Here is a 22,603-nt window from a genome sequence, read left to right as displayed (position 1 = left end):
TATCTCCTGCAAATTTTAACCAAACTTGTTTGTCTGAGCGATTGGCTCTAAAGTTTACTTTTTTTTTTTTTTTTTAAACTTTTGAATGCAGGTTTTTTGTACAAATGTAGAATTAAGTTCAACTTTCATGATAATGAGATTGCTCTATAGTACTTGTATTAGGTGAATTGAAATAGACTTGTTTTTTACAGTGCAAATATTTGTAATCAAAACAAAGTGAGCACTGTATGCTTTGTATTGTGTTGTAATTGAAATCAATATATTTGAAAATGTAGAAAGCATCCAAAATATTTAATAATTTTCAATTGATATTTTATTGCTTAACAGTACAATTAATCATGATTAATTTCTTAATTGTGATTTTTGCGTTAACTGCGATTGACAGCCCTAGTTTGCATTACAGTCATATCAAAGATAACCAGACAATATCAGTTGTATTCCACTTTTTGAATTTCACAATCTGAGCTTATTTAGCTGTTGCCACATTGCACTGATTAGTGTTGGACCCCAAACTCTTATCACATCTATTCTCTTCTTCAAGGCACATTCCTTATTTAAAAGATTTCAATAGCTGATGACTGTACTAAATTCAGAGGAACTGCACCCCAGCCAGCCACCAATCTCTCCTGTGATCTCTCTTCTATTCACACACTTCATCTGGCCACATGACTAGGGATAAAATGGCTGAACAGGAGGAAAAAGGTCTATTGTTTTGGTTGATTTTTACTTTGAATCTCCTATGTTCTGGTGTTTTTACATTCATATCAAAGACCATTAAAAAAAATTTTGTACCACAGGCAACCTTTGGTGTAGAATTTGTGTACAGCCAAAAACTACAAATCTAGCCTGAACACTAGAATTCAGCTCCAGACATGACATATTATTTATACCCTACCACATACTATTTCCATATTATTTTATCCAATTTAACAGCTTGTGTTGAGTTATAATAAAAAGCTATTACTACAGGGGATTATCAAAGGTATAGCTCTAGTATTGGTTTGCTAGATAAGTAGTTTCAAAAGTATTGCATAGCTTTGGAAAATGTTGAATCTACAGCCTAAGGATAAATAACTGGACATCTGTTTTACAGTTACTTCATTAACAGACTACATTCTCTGCTTAATTAGATTACGTTAAACTTCAGTCAGTAGTGCTGGATATTTGAGATGCTTGTTCCTCTGATGGGATATTGTTAGCAACCTTTTCTTGACATGAGTGAGAAAATGACATTCCTTGTAACATTGTAATTAACTGGTTTTCCACTGCAATGCAGCATGGAAAGATGATTTCAGCTCAACTTTATTGAAAACAATAGCTGGTATTTGCGAGCTGCAGTTCCGATTATTTCACAGCTCATTGCTTTTAACAACTGGTACACCAAGTTTCTAGGACTATTTGACGAAATTAACAACTAGATAAGATAATGCACTGTCAGTATTTATTTCTCGTCTTTTTAAAGTTATCTGCAATTACAGCTCTCAAACCAAAGCATGACAAGGGGACTACTGTTATGTCAAATTCTGACAAAACTGAAGCAAAACATGGATTATTTTAGAGACAAGTGCTCTGTGACACACAAGGCTCCATCAGAGGACAGGTATGATCCTTTGTAGTGAAAAAAACCCACTATTTACTAGGTTTACATCACTACATCCACCTTGCTCTCAATATAAGTTAGCCAGGTGTATATTTTGCTCTGACCACACGGTTTGATACAAGGGAACCAACCATAGATTTTGAATGGGGCACTATAAAGGGGAAGCACCATTTAGAATGGAAGTTTGACCCTTCATTTGATCTTTGCTATCCGAAATTCAAAACGTACCACAAATAGCACCAGCAAAGAAAACCTAAAACTAAAGGGCCACTAATCTTAATTTATTTTTAAATTGACTTCAGAGGAGAAGGATCTGATTTATTTAAATTCCTTTAGAAGGGTTTTCCTTCTCTTCCATTTAGAAGTCATCTTTCCAGCACAGGTGAAACTTACTGGCCACATAAGGAAGAACAGGTTTCAGAGTAGCAGCCATGTTAGCCTGTATCTCACGAAAGCTTATGCTCAAATAAATTGGTTAGTCTATAAGGTGCCACAAGTACTCCTTTTCTTTTTATAAGGAAGAACAGTGAAACTGACAATACAAGAGCTGTTATATCACAAATTAAACAGATTTGAATTCTCTTCACTAACTTTTCAGTTACAGCAATTGTACGTGTAACTTAAATACAGTATGTATAAAGTCTTCAAAGAGGATTTGCAAGTTAACAATGTAACCATAACAACAACTCAAGTTAACACCTACTATCAACACAGATTGTTATTTGGCTACTAAATCCTATCAAACTTATACGTGCAAATATTGAAATTGCTGCCTGTCAATCAACATACAAAATTACTATTTTACTGTTGATAGTAATAGTGTCAGCTGGTAGACTATTGTGAACTAACAACTGATGTAAGCACTTTTATTCTACGTTTTACAAAGACGGTTTAAAATGTCCATACTCTAGACCAGGGGTTCTCAAACTTCATTGCACCGCAACCCCTTCAGACAAACTTATTACATGATCCCAGGGAGGAGAGGTAGAGCCCAAGCCCGGCCACCACGGGGCAGGAAGGGGCTGGCGCTCAAGACCCACCACCCTGGATGAGGGTGGAGTTCAGGCTTCATCCATGAGTCCCAGCAAGTCTAATACTGGCTCTGGTGATCACATTAAACTGGGGTTGCGACCCACTTTGGGGTCCTGAACCAGTTTGAGAAACTGCTCTAAACAGCAGTAGTGTTCTCTTGTTTTACTGGGAGACGTTCCTCTTGAAATATAAGACAGGCTCTTTTGGAAACGTCACATATGATCTGCCAGAAGCAGAAATCAAATTGAGTTAGTGTGTCTTTTTATTTAAAACAAATGTTAATACAAATCACCCAAACGAACAAAATATTTCATTGCAGGTGCTTCAAATGTAATAAATAAGTTAAAAAGTTTAACATGATTGAATACAGTAGTTTTAGAAGTCTCCTTTCAATGTTACCGAAATTAAAGGATGTTTATATCTTAAAACAATGGATAATTTGCGTATACATATTGGAAAGAGGGATCAGTAACCAGTGTTCAGCCTAGTAAATGTAATTGCTTTCCTAACTTAAGCGACAAATTAAAAGAAAATTAAACCCGTCACTAACACTAACTGATTTGGCAGGTCTTTTCACCCAACACAACTGCTTTTTCTGACAGTCAAGTGAAGTTTGAGAAAAATTCTTCAATCTAAATGGAGATATTTAAGCCCCACTTACTTTAACATCTGCAGCCTGATCCCACAATCCTTACTGATGATATCTATGGGAGGGTTCCCACAGAATTGAAACAGTATTGCCATGATGTTCTTGGGCACATTCTAATACTGCAACTGTAATACTAACAAATCACACAATTTAGTAGGGTACATTTACACATCTATCCTCAGTCATTTTCACTAACAAAACAGAAAAGGGTTTTAAAGTTTTGATATGAACAGTGAGGCAATGCACACCACACGGGTGTGATTTAACTGCATTATCATGTGGTCTGTAGACCCTGCTGATATGTACTAAAATTTCCTTATTGAGCTTTATCATCATCTTCAGTGATCCCTCAAGGTCGAGGATAATCTCTTTCATGGCTCCTTTGGTGACTGAGGAGTCCGATCCTTGAGCCACACAGGCTCATTGGCAACACTGCAGGTGATGTTGAAACACAGGGTTGGGCCACAATTGCTGCATGACAGTTGTCTTTCCTTTCTTTTCAAGCGTTTTTTCTGCAATCACAGCAAGGTGATTTTCCTCAAAAGTGGACATTCCCTCTGACAATTCTTCACCAGTTATCCCTATCCTGGGATGCTGTCCGTCCCACAGCATGTGGTGTCAAGGCCACATCTTTTGATGTTTATCTTGAGGGTGTCTTTAAAGCATTAAAAAAAAAGGCCAAAAGAGGAGCTTTAACACTGAACTGATTCAAGCAGCACTACAGTAAAAAGTGCATCAACAGGGTCTACATGGAACAATTAATGCACAACACATTAGTGTGCTTCAGAAATTACACCCCCGTAGAGTGCATTATCCCACCCTGTAGATTATCTCAGAGAGGCAACCTTGCCAGACTTCTAATGATGCCTCCTCCAGGTGCAGAGAATACTGTCTGAAGAGATTTGTTTCACTTCTGAGATCATGGTTTCATGTGATAGTGTGGAAGGCTAATCACAAAAACTGAGTAAAGAACCTTTGCCACAAACATTCTTTATGCTACATTTTGTGCAAGCATACTTACAGAGCCTGACTGACAATCACTGATGATACCAGATCACACAAAAAATGGAAATCAAACAGGTGTTACTTTTAGCCTCAATAAAAATGGGCAAATGAGAGAAAAGGCAAAAGTAGCCAGTGAGATAAAATGGAAGAACAAAACTATAGATGAAATTGCTCACCAACACATTAAGTCAATACATTTAAAAGGACTGTTAAATTTAAGCTAACACAAACAAGTGTATTTCGTGAAGTTAGACTGTACTAAGCTTAAGGTCAATAGAAATATTTTTATGATTTCTGTAGTCTGAAGAAAACCTTTGTAAAATAAACAGCATAAATGGTGAATAGGGAAATAGCTTTATAAAATTGCTTTAATAATCAAGAGTTTATACAATGCAGGTAACAGCAATTTTAAAAAAATACGCATTTTAACCCAAATGCATTCCTTTAATCTAAAAAGATAAGCTATATACTATAAACATGATATTTGACAGTAAACCTTTAAAAGGTAAACTTCTATACTTTCTTCAAGTTATTTTCAGATTAAGACACCTGGAGAAAAGCAGCTCTGGTGCTCACACTGCTGTAATTTTATTGCCACCTTTAGACTTCTCTTAATGCTACTTCATGGCTTGTTTGAAAGCTTTTTAGGAAGGTGGAAGTATAATCTGGATTTATTAAATTCCAATTATTAAGTTTAAAAGCTAGTTTGCTATTTTAAGGAAACAGTTTCTGAAAGACGGATATCATTTCCTTAAAGGAATATATTCCAGTGTAAAATGCTGAACACTTAATTTTAGGAGGGCAGTTTTTAACTTTACACTCATGTCTTTTATCCAAAAACTGGACTGTTTTACTTATTCAAATCTAAATTTACTGGCTTTGCTATGAAGATCATTAACTATTTGTAAGAAATCCATAACACTTTCTATTTCAAAATCAGTGCGTGTTTTCTGCAGTAATTTACATACCACATAATACATTTCTTTTGAAAGTAAATACATTTTGTTTAGTCTATCACATTTATGGTACAATCCCACTCATATTAAAAAGTGCACAATATTTGCCTTCATATTTGCAGTATTAAGAAGCCAATTAGCTTCAGGGCTTGGAAATTATCCAAGTTTCATTAGTAGTCATATTCATTCCTTTTTAAAAATCCCAAGCTTTTTACGATGACATTAAACTGTCCTCCATCTACAGTATCTCCATGAGATAACATATAAGCTACTGGTTAGTAGTTATACTATTAATCAGAAGCTAAAGTGTCTAAGCTTTACCAATAGAAACAAGAGATCCTCTGTAAGATGTGTCAGTAAATGAATATCATATTAAAGATAATCACATTTCTATATCTACCAAATATCAAGGTCACATGGCAAAAATTTAGAAAAAAGAAAAATTGTTCTCCATAGACCTGTCATTCTGATTACTTTAGAATATATTTTAGGCACAGAACAGCTGATCAGATATTGCAGCAGCCAAAATACTCTGTTCAGCACTCAATCTAGTAAAGTTCAGAGGAGTCAAACAGAATTTGTATTTAATAAATATCTGAAGTGAGAATGCAACTGATGCTTCAGACCTAAGAGTTAACAGAATTCATATTAATTCATGACTACACAAGTAGGTGAATCTGCACCCTCCAATTATAATACTAATTAGGATTGCTCAATGTTTTTGTACTAATAAATGCTTGCCTCTGTTAGGGACTCTTGAACTGCAAATCAGAAGTTCAGCTAAAGACTGACCTGGATCTACACTAGGAAATTATGTCTGTTTAACTATGTCGCTTAGGGGTGTTAAAAATCCACCCCCCGAATGACTCAATTAAACAAATCTAACCCCCAGCATAGATAGCTCTAGGTCAATGGGAGAATTCTCCCTTGGACCTAGCTACCACCACTTGGGAGGTGTAGGTAATCCACCTCTCCATAGCATAGATAGCACCTTCAGAAGGGAGGTCTACACGATCACATAAGTCAATATAATTTACATCACTCAGGGGCGTGACAAAGCCTCCCTCCACCCCCAAAGCAAGTTTTGCCTTGTCCACACTGCTGCTATGTCGGCATGAGACACTCTCCTGTTGACATAGCTTCCACTTCTTGCGGAGGTGGAGTAATTATGCCAACAAGAGAGTGCTCTCCCATCTTCACCAGACATGCTACAGCTGTGCAGCTGCACCAACGTAGCACTGTAGCGTAGACTTGACCTGCAGCACTACAGCAGTGCAGTTACTACAGTTCCACTGTGCCACTGCAGCATTTTAAGGGTAGACAAGCCCTAGGGAAGCCAAAGTGTACAGAACCGATTGCACACTCACTTTATAAATTTAACCTTATAATGATCTAAGACACTGAGTTGGGGATACAGGTGGCTAGCAGCCTTAAAATGCAGACATTTGAAATTTGTGTGAAAAATATACTCAAGTTTCCTGTACAAAGTAAATTAAACATCAACAGCAAAAAAAAAAATCTTTAATATTCACTGAATAAAATGGATAAACATCTGCACATGGCAAAAACGAGGAACCTTATAACCTACTTTTGTTAAAGCTTCCTTCTCCATATCTTCTTATGCAATGCTGGGAGACGCAACAGGCAATTTTATCCCTAAATTAATCACAGAATATCAGGGTTGGAAGGGACCTCAGGAGGTCATCTAGTCCAAACCCCTGCTCAAAAGCAGCACCCATCCCCAATTAAATCATCCCAGCCAGGGTTTTATCAAGCCTGACCTTAAAAACTTCTAAGGAAGGAGATTCCACCACCTCCCTAGGTAATGGATTCCAGTGTTTCACCACCCTCCTAGGGAAAAAGTTTTTCCTAATATCCAACCTAAACCTCCCCCACTGCAACTTGAGACCATTATTCCTTGTTCTGCCATCTGCTACCACTGAGAACAGTCTAGATCCATCCTCTTTGGAACCCCCTTTCAGGTAGTTGAAAGCAGCTATCAAATCCCCCCTCATTCTTCTCTTCTGTAGACTAAACATCCCCAGTTCCCTCAGCCTCTCCTCATAACTCATGTGTTCCAGTCCCTTAATCATTTTTGTTGCCCTCCGCTGGACTCTTTCCAATTTTTCCACATCCTTCTTGTAGTGTGGGGCCCAAAACTGGACACAGTACTCCAGATGAGGCCTCACCAGTGTCGAATAGAGGGGAACGATCACATCCCTCGATCTGCTGGCAATGCCCCTACTTATACATCCCAAAATGCTATTGGTCTTCTTAGCAACAAGGGCACACTGTTGACTCATATCCAGCTTCTCGTCCACTGTAACCCCTAGGTCCTTTTCTGCAGAACAGAGAAAAAAAATCTCCTTTTGTTCATAACTATGTATTTTCTGTGCACTTGTAGAAATACCAAATAACTGGAACTCAAATATATAAAAAAGTTAAACGTGAGAAAATTAACTTTGAAGCATAAACTAAAATAATCTTGCTTCCAAATCAATATCTGCACAAGAAACCCATTGACCTGTAACATTTCTGAGAATAATCATGACATTTAACTGAACTTCAGGTATCTGCCTCAGAAATATAGCAACTATCAGTCCTAAATACATCTGGTGTTCAAAATTCATTTTCCGTATTGTCTGATTCTGTTATCTATTTGCCAGTCTAAGCTACAGAAGTTGCTAAAATTCTTTAAGCATAAAGGGATATGTTTTCTATTCAGCCAAGCACAGGATTGCAGCTCCTCCTCAATTACCCTGCATATAGCTAAATATCAGCTACCATCCTTCAAGACTGTAGCCTTAACAGTGGCTGTAGTGGCTATCTACTGCAGCACCCACTTTCATCCAATTCATCATCATCAGCCTTCTTGCTGACACTCTTCAGGGCTGCCTGGTTGACAAATTGCTCTGTTATTCACCCTATGTTAATCTGAGGCTGACGCAAGTGTACCTTTCTGACTGAAGACACTTAGCAATATTAAAACTCTGAACTACCAAGTACCCTCAATGTGCGTTAAACCTCCCATTTGGAACCAACAAGTTTCCTCATGAATAGTTATGAATAAAACTCAGTTAGTAAATCAATAGACACTAGCTTTATGTACCCCATTATCTATATAGCTGATGCACTGTTCTTTGGTTCCCTAGGAGCTACACTTGAATTATGAGCAACTGGAAACACTGCAATACCTATAGAATTTAATCTAAATTAACCCTTTGTCACCGTGGGACACCTATCTGCAAATTGTTTCACTTAAGGCTTGATTAGTTAGAAAACACACGTAACAGCTTCTGCATAGAGCCTGTCAGATGTTTTACTTGATAAATTCTGTAATTTTTTTTAAATGAACAGCCCTACCCGAAACAAGCCAGTGTCACGTTTTTATATTTCTACCAAGATGATTTTGATTAAACAAATGTAAATATTTCAACAAACATTCTTTTTCAATTCTCTCTCCAAAAAATGATTTATGCCTCAGTGGCTGCCATAAAAACAAGCCTTTCCATGAAGTGGGAAAAGAGCAAAATATTGTAATAATCTTCATGAAGACTTATTTGCTTAAGAGCAACAATCTCCCCCTTTTTTTAAAAAAAAAAATAGCAGTATTACTACTGTCACTTATATATGGTATTTCTCAAAAACACCACCACGTGATAACTGAGCTTAGTAACAATTGCATGTGTGAAAGAAAAACGCTCACAAGTATTCTAGCCTTCTCTCTGGACCAAAACTGGCTTGAGATATTTATTTGCAAATTCAACTGTCTTCCAAATCAGACTATACCCTTAAATTAAATAATTCATTTTACTAACCTTCATAATGGGGCCAAAACAACTTAATTGGATTTGACAGAGTGCTGGATAAATTCATGAGTGCAATTGTATGACCGGACTGCTTATTATGATGGTTGGACACAGGACTCAGCCGCCTTGGGGCTCACTTACTGTTTATGTCTTACATTCCTAAAGTTCATGCTTCAGGGTTTCAGCCAGCCACCAGCAGGGTTCAGGAAAAGATTTCTCCCTTAATGTATTCTGGGAGGATTTTAGAATCATCTCCTTCCTCTGAAGCATCAGGGATGGCCACAGCTGGAGACAGGACATGAGGCAAGGTGGTCAGGGCTCTGAGGTGGCACTGAGCATTCTCTCTCCCTCTCAGGTGCTTGTCTGGCAGGCTCTTGCTCACATGCCCAAGGTCTAACTGATTGCCATATGTGGGGTCAAGAAGGACTTTTCCCCCCGCACGTCAGACTGGCAGTGTGCAGGTGGGGTCACTTGCCAAGATTATCTGGGTCTCTCTCACTTAATTATTTCCCGCAGATTGCAGGGGCTTCAAGCACTGGTGCATGTCGATCCCTCCTATTCTGTGCCAGTGGCACATAACAGTCTAGCCTCCCAAGGGTTGTAATACCTGTGGTCTCATTTTGGTTGTTGGGTTTAAGGCACAGGTGCAGGTGACCTGTGATATACAGAAGATCAAATTAGTGGTCCCTTTTGGCCTTAAAATTTATGACTATGAATGTGCTTGTTTTACTTAATTTACATAGCGTCTGTTATATAGTTCTTCAAATGCCACTTTGATAATCAAGTCTGTTAACATCAGCAGTTAGATGAACAGATTAGTAATAGAATCCTTACTAAAAGTCATGCAAATAGGTATATTCACAGCTAGAGTAGGATTTCCAAAAAACCACAAGTGACTTAGGAGAACATGTTTCACTGACTGTGGCTATGTCTTCACTGCAAGAAAGTGAGACAAAGCCAATACTATATCCCTCTTCCAGGCACACGCTCACCTAGTTACATCATGGTGAAAACTGTCTATCCCTTCTCTCCACTATGATTTTACAGTGAGATAGCTAATACACATTACCTTGCTGTAAGAACCCCTTTTTTATATCAAAGACATAACCTTAGGAACACAAATCCCACTGATCTTCTGCAACTCCCTTCCTAAACACCTGTTTGTTCGGACCAGATTCAGATTAACTCAAAATTATTATAAACTATTGACAAGAGAATTCTCTAAGTACAGTATTTAGAAATTTTGTTTTAGTTGTTTTGTAGATGCTTCACAGGGCATATGTAAACTTAAGTTCTATGAAGCAACTCATGCTTGTCCGCACTAACACTTAAAAATAAACTGAAGTAGACTGAATTTGGGGCACTTAAGTGAGAAACTAGCACTGGACAACGTAAGGACAGAGGGAACCTTGAACAAGTTTTTTCCATGCATCTAAACCAGATGAACCTGAAGCACAGCACCTCAATTACTATAAGTTTAGACTTCCTCCATACCTGTATTCCACAATCATGCAGTGACTTTTCATGTGAAGATGTAAAGGCAATTAGATTAAGACTAAATTAATTAACCCATAATTTACACATGTACTAAACAAGCTGCCACCACTTAAAGAGGTGACCACCATCACAAATACAAGCACTACATAACGAAGCTAAAGGCTTTTTTTTGGTATTGATTTTATCCTTATCTGCCAACCAGAAAATTGATATTAAACAAAATGTAATGTGCCACTGGCATCTCCTTTGGAGAAACTCCTCACTCCCTTTCTCAGATACTAGGCATACTTTGATTGCTGTACTTTAATAAGAGAACACCTGGCTGGGGGAAGAGGGGAATAAAATTTCCAGAAAGCAAAAGGTAGGTGGCTCTCCAAGATACCGTGTTTAATACAGACTGAATAACTAATAAAAAGAGAGACTGTTTCAGAAGGGGAGAGGTTTAAACCAGGGGTTCTCAAACTCTTGTACTGGTGACTCTTTTCATATAGCAAGCCTGTGAGTGCGAGCCCCCCCCCCCCCCCGTTTATAAATATATAAAAACCTGTTTTTTTATTTACCACCATTATAAATGCTGGAGGCAAAGTGGAGTTCGGGAGTGGAAGCTGACAGCTTGCAACCCCTTGAGGGGTCACAACCCCCAGTTTGAGAACCCCTGGTTTAAACAATGAAGTTTCCAGCAACGTTTAACACTGGATGCTAGCAGGCCTATGAGATGGAACTGTCCATTTGAAAATGACAGACAAAAAAAACAACCCACTATTAGCACTATTTGACACCGGTTGGCAGTCTCAGATGCGAAGAGCCGAACACATGAGGACTTCGGATGAACCCTTTACCCCAGAGAAGATCCACCCAGAACAGGGATGAAATAGGTGCGAATCTTCCACTACCTCTGCTCACATATTACCTGTTCTGTTCATAAACGAGAAACCTAAGTCCCTGGAGCGCTCCGTGTACTATCTATGCAGAAATAACTACTTGAACTTTTCTTTAAAAGTATTACTACAAGTTCTCATACTGCTGAATGACATACTGAATGTCAACTGTGCAGTAAAGTTTTCTTAATTGATTTTCCTCAGAAGTTTCCTGAATATATTTGTGTTTTTAAAATTAAAAATAAAGGATTGCACTTCCTAGAATGGAATAAGAAGATCACAAGGTGTCATAGTTCCTAGGACATGCCATCTTAAAGTACAGAAACCTACCCTAATTCATTAGAATGGAATAAAATATCCTCAGCATTCAATCACTGTTTCTATTTCCACACAAGTGATGAGATTTTCAAAAGGACTTAAGTTGAGACCATAAATCTCATTGGCTTTCAATAGCATTTGTGCTCCTATAACCAACTACTATGCACTCGAAAACCCCACCCTACAAGACTTAATGGAGAGGTTTACTTACACAAAGAAGTGGTTTAGTGCTTACTGCAAACGTCTTGCACTAAGTTATAAAAAGCACCTATTCCATCTCCCCTTCTCTACATAAATTTTTCCCAGTAACTGTAGTAAAAATGAATCACATTTATCATTAGGAGTCTGAAAAAAATAAAAAAGTCAAGACAAGGATAAAAACGTATGCCAAAAACAAATAAGTACTAGAAAATATTTACAATCAGTACTTTTACACTCTCAGTAGACTTAAAATTGGCATTTTGTTACCTCCTTCAAATGTAGACACTACCAGGTGTTAAGGAATTATGGACTATCGAAAACTGGAACTTCAAGTTCTAAAGCCACGTGACAAATGTTATCTACAGTAATTTGACAGTATAGATACACGTAAAAAAATATAGCATACTTAAACCATTGATAACATAGCAGAAGACTAGCTTTGCCATAGTTAAGGTTGAGCATCACTTTCTGTTTAAGGTAGAGCACCACTTTGCTTGTTTAATTATAATTATATTAGAAAAACTTCACTATTAAAAATTAACTGTTCATTTCGATCAAAGACCATCCATAAAGAAGTTTAGAATACTTAAAACAACCCAAGACAAGCAGCAAAGATGTCAGTCACTGGTTTTAGAAATAATGGTGGTTTAACTCAAGCCATTCACAACAAAATAGAAACAAAATCTGTTGACTGCCAGCAAACAAGATTCCATTCTGAAGATTAATCATAGCTCCAATCTGCTTATCAATAAAAGGCCCTCCTATTACAGAGAAATTCAGTATATCCAATGGACAATTGAGTTAACCTGAATTTGATTTCATGAAGCCTATTTTACTGCTTCAACTAGTTCTCTTAGTATTAGAATATTGTTTCTTTTTAAACTAACAAATTTCAGAATGCAAGGAATGTTTTGGTATATGCGGTTCTGAACAAAACCCATATGGCAAAATGCACAAGCCTCAATCAGAAGCTTCTGAATTATGTTTCAATAAAGACAAAGGTCAGTGAGTGGAGGCATTTCATTTATTCTACACTCCTCTTGGTAAAGAGTTTTTCCCCCACCTTCATCAGAGCAGCAGAGTATAACCCATCAGTTTCTACGGCCATATATCAATCAGCTTGAGCTGTCAGGATGGCCCAGTAGTCAGTTAGCTTAACACAGGTCATCTCCCCTGTCACCCATACATGAGATCAGCAATTAACTATACATCTCATTAACAACAATTTTTATATAAACAGACTGTCAAATAAACAGAGTACTTTAAGATTAGGAAGACTAATTAAAAGACAAAACTCAAAGTGTTGGTTTTCTAGAGGTCTACATAATTAAAATGCTATTTTAAATAGATCTGATTCCTGTTTTATGGTTTTCATTTCAAAGTGTGTTCTCTTCCAGAGATGAAGCTTTTCTTTAACAAATATCGGTAACAGGAAAAGTGTATTAGTCAAAAAAAATGGTTAGTGAAATAGAACTGAATTATTTCACATCCCACCTTCCCTTTCTAATACACATACTATCTAGGGGACAGTCCCAGATTTTTTAATCCTTAGCTTTGGAAACCCGACTTTTGGATTTTCTACCCTTTTATGTCAGTGAGCTGTAGCTCACGAAAGCTCATGCTCAAATAAATTGGTTAGTCTTTAAGGTGCCACAAGTACTCCTTTTCTTATCACTTTTTGTAGTTATTGTATTCTTAAGAGCTGCCAACACCCAAGTAATTGGGGGGGAACTATTTAGAAACACTTCTGTTGATTAATATTTTATAGTATTTTCTGTTCATTAAGCAATGTACTTACTGTTTGTACAACTAATCTGATATGCTCTTGGCCAATCACTCCTTACTTGAAGTGATAGCTATTTATATCACAACTAGTTATTGTGCATGACTTCAGATAAGGAATATGCAGCCAGGAGAATACTAACTCTAAAGTAATAAGTCCCTTGTATAAACACAATGATAAAGGAAAGTAAAAACCATTTAGCAGAATAATGGCCTTACCCAGGTATTAACGGAAAAAGGAAGGGGAAAATGGATTAGTCAACAGAAGTGTTTCTGATTTTTTTCCCCCAAACTACCTAGGTGTTGACAGCTCTTTAAAAATACAAAAATTATGAAAAGTGATGTACTGACACTGATCAGTGGAAAATGGAAAGGTCAAGTTTTCAAAGCGAAAATGACCCTATTACAGAAAATAATTCTAGTAAGCAGAAAATGTTAAGTATGGAAAATGCAGATCTCTAAATCAAGTGTGCTTTCTATCCTGGTCGAATAAAGGCTAAACCATTTTTTGATTACTTAAAATAATTTTCTGTTAGTGTACCCTTTAAATGGTATATCATGAATATGTTCTAAAATACCTTTTATTTGAAAAAAGGGGTTTTCTGTTCAGCTTATGTTTATAAGGGATAGTCAATTTTTCCGCTGATAATGGAACATACACAATTTGCTGTCAAACGCTTAAAGTCAGAAAAAACTGTTCCACTAACTGTTTTAATCTTCTGCATAATCTTACACACAAAATTTTCAGAAAGTGATTGTCTAGTTGACTACATTCCTTCCAACAATGCAAAAAATATGCAATCACTGGTAAAAAGAGTTTGTCAAAAAATGGGGAAAAAAATATCATGTTTGTGAGGCATTTTTAAACTCTTTATGCTTCGAGAAACAAGTAATATTTTAAACTTGTAGTCCACAAATAATTCAGGAGACTGTGCATGAATAAGCTTTCTTATTACAAAGTCTAATGTGACTTTTGTTTTGGAAAGTATTCTAACAGATTTTGAAAGGGAACAAACCACCCCACATTACAACTACAGACTTTTGAAAAAGATTCTGGAGCCCTACAATCTTGTCTGTTACTATATGCCAGGGGTCTCCAAACTACGGCCCGCGGGCCCTATCTGGCCCGGGGCTTCCATTTGTCCAGCCCTCCACCAACAAGTGAGAAGTGAACAGGTGAGTAGGCACACGGAGCAGGCAGGGGGAAGGGCCGCAAGCAGCAGCTCACGCGGGGCGTCAGCACAGCTAAGCTGTGCGGAGGGGTGAGTGCCTCTGGGAGCCAGTGTCCCCCCAAAAGGGGAGCCAACTAGGGGACAGTCGTTGCTGCAGCCAAGCAGGAGAAGCAAACAGGCAGGCACAGATACCCATCAGCACAAAGCGAGCAGGCTGCAGCTAAGTAGGCATGCAGAGCAGGCAGGGGGAGGGGCTGCCGGCAGCAGCTCACAGGAGTGGAGAGGTAGCTCAGCTGAGCGGAGGGATGAGTACCCCCAGTAGGCAGTGTCCCCACAAAAGGGGAGCCAACATAGAGGAGTGTTGCTGCTGCAGCCGAGCAGGCACGGACCCCTGCTTAATTACATCTCCTTGTCTGATGAACATTTACAATCAATTTTGATGACAGGCAACACTAACTTTGAACCACAGCTAAATGCAATTTTGTCAGAAAAACATCAGTACTATACTTCTCACTAATTCTAAAATATTTCTTTATTTTTGAATGTGTATTTGTATGATACAAATAAGTTTTTAGAAATAAAATTTAAAAATGTGAAATGATTTTAACGTATTGACAAATAGTGCGATTTCACAGTACCTGCATCGATTAACTTACACCTGATTTAGAATTTAATGCAATACTGACAGAGTAGAGTAGTGCTGGTTTTTTTTTTAACAATTTTGCATATATTTAATTTCTTTCACAGTCGCTTCAGCCTGCGAAGCCCCTTCAAAAATCTAATATGGCCCTCGTCTCAAAGTTTGGAGACTCCCACTATATGCCATTTTATGAGGTGGAAATTTCCTATAAAGAGAATGTTTGGGTTTGCCCCATGCTTTTACATATAGTCGCAATGCAAAGTGAAAAGGCTCAACAGTAAAGTGGGTACTATTGATATCTACACAGAAAACATTAGTCTTTTATTGTGTACACTCTTAATGGACATGTACCCTCTTAATTATATTTTAAAGTTAGTTAAAAGTAAATTCTGACAAGACGTGTAATATTTAAGGCCTTGATCCTCCAAAGACCTGTGCTTAACTTGGCCTATGCAAGTATTCTCATTGAAGTCAAGTGAGCCACAAGTACTCCTTTTCTTTTTTCATGTACGAAGTTAACTGAATTATCTCAAAGAAAAATATCTACAGACTTGGTACCCAATCCTGCAAACCTTAGTCATGCAAGCAGCCTAGCTGAAACCAACTGGATTACGCATAAAAACTGTATGATTTGGCCCTTCATAGTTCCACAACTTTCATATGCACTTTTTTAGAGCCAGTGTACTGGCTAATTGACAGCAACATATAAGTAATGTAAGTCTCCTTAAGTCTGCATGCATTTATAGTTTAATTTGTTGTAACTACTGTTACTCAGATTGATTCAGACAAATTTAAAACATGCTGCAACTAATCCTATTCATTTCCAAAAGTAGGCAAAAAACTGTCGCCCAATTCATCATTTCCTTTTGGAAGTGTAAAAAAAAAAAAGGAGTACTAGTGGCACCTCAGAGACTAACCAATTTATTTGAGCATAAGCTTTCGTGAGCTACAGCTCACTTCATCGGATGCAACTGTGAAGTGAAACACTTTAGGGTAGGGCTTTCAGAGGAAAGAACAACAAGTAAAGAGCTGTAATTCTTCATAGGATATGAATATCCTTGGAAAGTCAAAGACCGGTTACTCTTAGTGATACATGCTACCAAAAAGTATCAGAATCTTGCCATCTGTAGCTTCAGGAGTTCAAAAATATTCTTAAACAGTAAGCTAAATTCCTCTAAAAGTCAGGATTACTGCCACATATAAAAACATTTTAATGTTCATGTTATTATACTCATTGATGGAATTTCTGTATTTTAGAACTACTGTCAGTTAAGATCAGCATATACTTTTTGTAAAATAGTAAAAAATGTTAGTTAAAAACAACTAGTTTAATAAACCTAATGTTTTTTAGTTTTCAGAAAATATCTGAACTAAATAACTTCCATTTATTTTAAAATCTCAGTCTACAGTTAGAGTTCTGAAACTTTCATTGCTAGATAACAGAGTCCAAGAAATGAGATAACTGATTCATTGTGTAAAAGAGGTCATCTTATAAAGGGGAAAGCAAAAAATTAAGTTACCAAAAATCATAATATAGGTTAAACATATTGAATTTTTTGCATTTGATTTTAGTTCCTAAAATACTTAAAGTCCCATTTGATGGTGCAAACAATTACAGGAAATACAGCCCATCTGACATTCAGGGGGAAAAAAAACCCTCTTCCAACAGGTTTGCACTAGTCTGATAAAAACAATCCAACTTCCTACTTATGATGTTCATTTTAAACATCCTTGTTAATCTACCAAAGAATTTTACATGAGTTAAAAAGGCTACAACTTGAAAAATATTTGAAGATTGGCTTTCTGCTTAGCTTACGAGTTTTACAGTGACGTTGATTTTTTTTAAAAGGCCACATTCATACCAGCCACTATAACCTTTAAGCCGACGATAAATTGCAAAAAAGCTACGCCAGTGGTCTTCAATCAAGATTCAGCACAAGGTATCAATATCTTTCTTCAAAGACCAACCTTTAGCGAAATGTACAGAAAATGAAAATGTCTTGGATAACACAGTGCAGAGTAGAATGGGCTGTTTTACAAGTCACTTAACTGTTAAGCGTTCTAACAACGAAGGAGAGTAAAAAGAGTAACAAAAGCCCAGACAATCATATAGCAGAACAGCTGGTTCAATTTCTGCTTCTGATTTAACACAGGAACTACAAGATCACATGCACTCCATTTGTTGTCTTTAGATAAGGCCATGTGTAAAAAATGTTCATAAGAAAACTTCTATAATCCAGTATCAGTAGAGAAAATGAATTTTACTTAGAAAGTATTTTTTTAAAATCAAGGTTATTTTAAAGTGCTTGTTACACTACTTTAATTAGGATGGTACAGAATAAATAAAAGACTCAGTTGCTAATCCTTCAGAAATGTTATGCCTCCAAAAGCATGGATAACAGAATCTTTACAAAAGGTAACATGTTTTGTGGTACCTTTATTTAAAAAAGCTACACACATAAAAGCACCTAGAACAGAAACTACTACTATTAAAATAGAAATGTGATCTATTGAAAAGTAAATCAAATATATTTCTGCTGATGAAAAATAAACTAACTTTTTTCTTCACTTTTCTATGCCTGCCTTCCTAAAAGCTAATTAATATTTGGTATTCTTTTGAGAGCTACTTTTAAGGAACCTTAAAATATTGTAATTATATAAAAAAAACCTTTAAGTGCTCTAAATAAAATCTTGGGTGCCCTAAAAAGCTAATCAAATTAAGGTAAATCTAATATTGTGTCTGGTTCAAAATATTTAACTTGCTTTTTTTGTTGCCACAGCACACAGTTTTGCACAATTTTTTCGTAGCCCACCGTGACTTGTATGTAAAGAGTTGGGTAAACTTTCCTACGATACATGCTTTTTTATGAAACATGTCACATTAACACTGCATATAAGCTCATAATTATTTAAATACAGAGATCTACGATATTTAAGCACATCTCCTCAAATGTAATTCTTGACTGTCTTCTAGTAAAGTCGCTAATTTTAGTATTAAGGTTAGTAAAGATCTTACAAATCTGTCCTCATCTTTCTCACAAAAAGAAATAAATGGCGCCCCTTAGTGTTCACATTTTGAAACCTTCAGATAATTCACAAGTTTTACAAGCAACTTTTTTTTTTTTTTGGGACATTCCAGAAAGTTTTCTGCCTCCACAATTCTTCCATCCAAACACCAACACAATCAGGAAAAAGCAGGAAGCCTTAAAGAAGGAGCAGAATGCTTCCTGAGCGATTCAGAAACAAAAAATGAACTGTTTGGAAAAAAAGAAGGTGGAAAACAGTCTGAATGTTCAGTAACATTTCTAAACTTCCACCACAGTCCTCCATTATTTTGGATTTAGGAAACTTTAGTAAAAACACGATTTCCAGAGCTTCCAGGATTCAACCACCTTCAAAAGATGCAGTGACCTCATGTATTCCTCTGTTTCAATATCCTTTTGACAACAGCGATGTTTCTCTCTTTTGTTCTCCTGACCAACGAACTTAGTAGGGCTCCCCCCACGCAGATCATATAACCCTGAAAGACTTCAGGAATTTAAAATCCATCACCAGGCCTCTGTGAAGTTCATTTATGTTTAAATGTGTCTTCTTCATCCAGTTTCTTCTTGATTTTACATCCCTTGCTTTTAAATCTTTCTGAAGAATATTTCACAGTGACCATAACTATATATTTTAAGTGGTTTTCCTTCTGAAGACCACCTTTATCCACTCAAGGTTTATAAAAGCAATCCTCCAAAACACATGAATAAAAACTTCAAGTAAATACTGTTTACTAGAGTCCAGTTGTACCAATTCTTGTTTTTCAGCTCAGTCATTTCCTTCAAAAAGGTAATATTTTTCAAAGTATGTTATTTTCTGTTGCAATATGGTCAGTCTCATTTTTAGGTATCGTCTTTGAATGTTTTGTCATATCAAATATACAAACAGTTTTCTCCTTTGGGGTCAATCGCTTGATAAAAGTTTTCTTTCAAATAAGGATTTGACTACAGGCAGAAATCCTTCCCAATAAAATCTCAAAATCCCGTAGTTTATGTTAAAACTCCCCAGAATCAAAGTTGAAACTCTTTCAATGGCTTTCATTTCTACAGATTAAAAACTAACTATTGTAATTATATTAAACAGATTTCCATATTTCCCCACCAAGCTGAATGGCTGTATATTCAGTTGAGTACTACTGTTTGTGCACTCACAATGAAAAAAAAACGGGCACCCCACTCATACAAAGAACCTAAAAAAGCTCTAAATACAAGGAGACTACAATAAAGCAGATACAAAAAGGGGAGAGGCAGAGAACGTGTGATGTTTCAAACATTTGACATTATTTTAAAATGACATCACTGATTTGTAAACACTTTCCGTGAAAATTAATTAACTGAGAACGAATGTGGCCCTGAATAAGCGGCCTCTCTGCACCCTTTGCAAGCAGGAGTTGGGTGCGGGGATCAGAGAAGACGGCGCCCTGGCTGGAGGCAGCAGCGGACATTTGGCAGCAGAAGAGAATTTATTTCGTAATTCTTTTCAGTAACTATAGTCACACGTAGGAATCTTTACGTTAGTTTCCTTAAAATATAAGGACAACCGGAATAAGCATTTGCTCCCTTCGCACACGCTGGGAAATTTTTAAATGATTACTTTGTGACCAGTTTGGGGTGGGGTAATGCGGGGGCCCATGCCAGAGCAGGGAAGGGAGCTCAGCCATTCCGGTGTTAGTCGTTCAAGTTCAAACAGTTTCCAGAACAGCCAAATCCCGACACCAAACACCCTTCCCTTGCTCCAGGCCCACAAAATGAATCCATTAACTCTCCCATAAAACACGCCACACAGGACCCTTCTCTCCTTCCAATACTTTCCAGCGTGATCCAGTAGTCACACAGCTTGCAAACGACCCTCCCGGCCCCCTAAACCACATTCCTGAGCGCCGTTCCCCTTCCTGTTCGCTCCCTCTCCTCCATAAGGTGGTGGTTCCCCTTCCCCCTGTTTAACAGACGATGTGCAGAGAATCGGGGGAGGGGGGGAACCACACAAGGCGAGGACCCCCCCGCACACCAAATCTCTGCTGTTACAGGCAGGAACTGGGGGTATCCGGCTGCCCCTTTGTTTCATGGATTGAAATGGGAGGCTAAGACCGAATCTAGAGACACCCATGAAGAGAAGGAGCCAGTGAAGAGCCCACCCGCGGCTCTCGGGGCAGGAATGGAGGACGGAGACGGATCCAGGGAGCAGCGCGGAGGCCCGGGGAGGGGGGAGTGTTTTACCTTCGTCCAGCAGCCTCTCGAGGTGGTTGAAGATCCCGCAGAAGTTGGGGAGGCTGCTCATCAGCTTCTTGTCGTTCATCAGCTGCATCAGGTAATCGGGGCTCGGCTTCGGCTTCTCCTTGGCTTCCATTTCCCCAACCATATTCCAATCGCGCAGAGCCCGCGAGCGTCCGCCGCGCAGCCCAACCACGGCACGGGGCGCCCGGCCGGATCCGGGCGGGGAGGGGGGGCTCCCCGAGGAGGAAGAAGATTCAATCAGCAACAAACCAACCCGTCGCCACCGCCGGGTCCCGGGTGCAGAAAAGAGGAAACTCAGTCTCCCCCCGTTCCCCGGCTCCGTGCGCCCCCGGCCGGCCGGCGCAGTCCTCCAGGTTCCCCCTCCTCCCGCGCGCACACCCGGAGCCCAGCTCCTCTCCGCGGCACTGCCCCCGTCTGCTCTCCGCGGCGGGGGAGGGGGCGGGCAGGCGCTGCTGCTGCTGCTTCTTCCCGAGGAGCCGCTGCCGCCGCTTGTTTGCTCCCGGCCGCTGCTGGTGTCTCCGCCGCCGCGCTGCGCCCGGTGTCCTCACCGCCTCTCTCCCGCTGCCTGTGGCTGGTGAGTCTCAGCCCCGCCGCCGCCGCCGCCTCCTCCTCCTCACTTCTCCTCAGTTCGCTCCGGAGTTCGTCTTAGTCCAGGCTGCGCTGTTAGCAGCAGTGGCGGCGGCAGCGGAGGGGGCAGGACACGCGGGGGGAGGGGAAGGGACACGCCGGGGGGAGGGAGCAGGGGCGGGGCGGCCGTTAGGCAGGGAGCAGCGGCGGCGCCACTTGGCGGAGCTAACCCGCGCCTCACTCGCACTCTCGGGACTTGGGGGGGCGGAGGGCGCAGCTCCCCAGGGGCGCTCTGACGGGAATAAGGAGAGGCGGAGCCAGCCGGCCACTCCGCGGCTCTTACCCCCCCCTCTCTCTCTCACACACACACACACACACACACACACACGAAGAGCTACGTGCGGCGCACGCGGAGAGGCTCGCGCTGTTCCCCCTGCGCGCGGCCCCGGCTCGCCTCTTAAAGGCACGCATGAAAAACTCTTCAAAACAACAAACTCCTGTTACTTCATTCCGCGAGGAGGCGGGGCTGAGTCACGTGCTGCGGGGGGAAAGCCCCGCCGATGCGCAGGCGCGATCGTGATCCAAGGGTGTTGTCGCCTTGGCGCCGCCTCCTGCTGAGGAATGGGGAGGGGATGCGTGGCGCGTCATGGGGGTGGGGGAGGGATACTCAGTGCGCGAGGAGTAACGGCCAACGTTTAAAACGGCCGCAGTGGGGGAGATGGAAACGCCGCCAGCCGAGGCGGTGCGGGGCCAATGGGAGGCTCCACCGCCTCCGGCAGCCACGGACGGGAAGCGGGAAACGCCCCCCCAGGAGCGGCCCTTCAGGCGACCCCGCCCCCTTGCACACACAGACCCCGGGTGGCGCGGAGCCGGCGGCCTTGTTTTCGCCTGGCGCTCAGCCGCGTGACGGGCGCTATGTGAGAGCGGCTGAGGGGAGCGCCAGGCTCGGGGCCAGGCCGGCGGGGGGGCTCGTTTACTGCCGCGACCTGGACACGCAGCCCGGCTGCCTGGGCCCCAGCTCGGCACGCACACACCCCGCGGCGCAGCCCACACGGCTCTTCGGGCGTGTCAGCCCTGGTGGTTTCTGGGCTGCGCAGGGCTGCTGGGTGCATCGCAGTGTCCTGCCCGCCGCCCCAAAGGCCCCGACCAGGGCGTTTCTCATTGAAGCGAGAGCCGTGAATCGGAGGACGAGCGGGGCGGGAGGGGGCAGCTATAAAGCAA

General features: G+C 40.0%; 1 protein-coding gene across 9 annotated transcripts in view; it reads right to left on the bottom strand.

Annotated features, from left to right (window-relative positions):
- Positions 1–20,940, bottom strand: part of QKI (QKI, KH domain containing RNA binding) — a 321,434-nt gene extending 300,494 nt beyond the window's left edge. For all 9 annotated transcript variants that reach the window (XM_084625162.1, XM_084625163.1, XM_084625164.1 and 6 more), the window contains exon 1: positions 20,798–20,940. In XM_084625162.1, coding sequence (XP_084481288.1) covers positions 20,798–20,939 — 142 coding nt within the window. In that variant the 5' untranslated portion in view covers position 20,940. The remainder of the gene's footprint in view (positions 1–20,797) is intronic.
- Between the last annotated feature and the right edge of the window lie 1,663 nt (positions 20,941–22,603).

This window comes from Lepidochelys olivacea (assembly GCF_965140295.1).
Source record: "Lepidochelys olivacea isolate rLepOli2 genome assembly, chromosome: 3".
NCBI classification, from domain to species: domain Eukaryota; kingdom Metazoa; phylum Chordata; order Testudines; family Cheloniidae; genus Lepidochelys; species Lepidochelys olivacea.
Note: the sequence above shows the minus strand (reverse complement) of the source record. Positions and strands in the feature narration are given on the sequence as shown.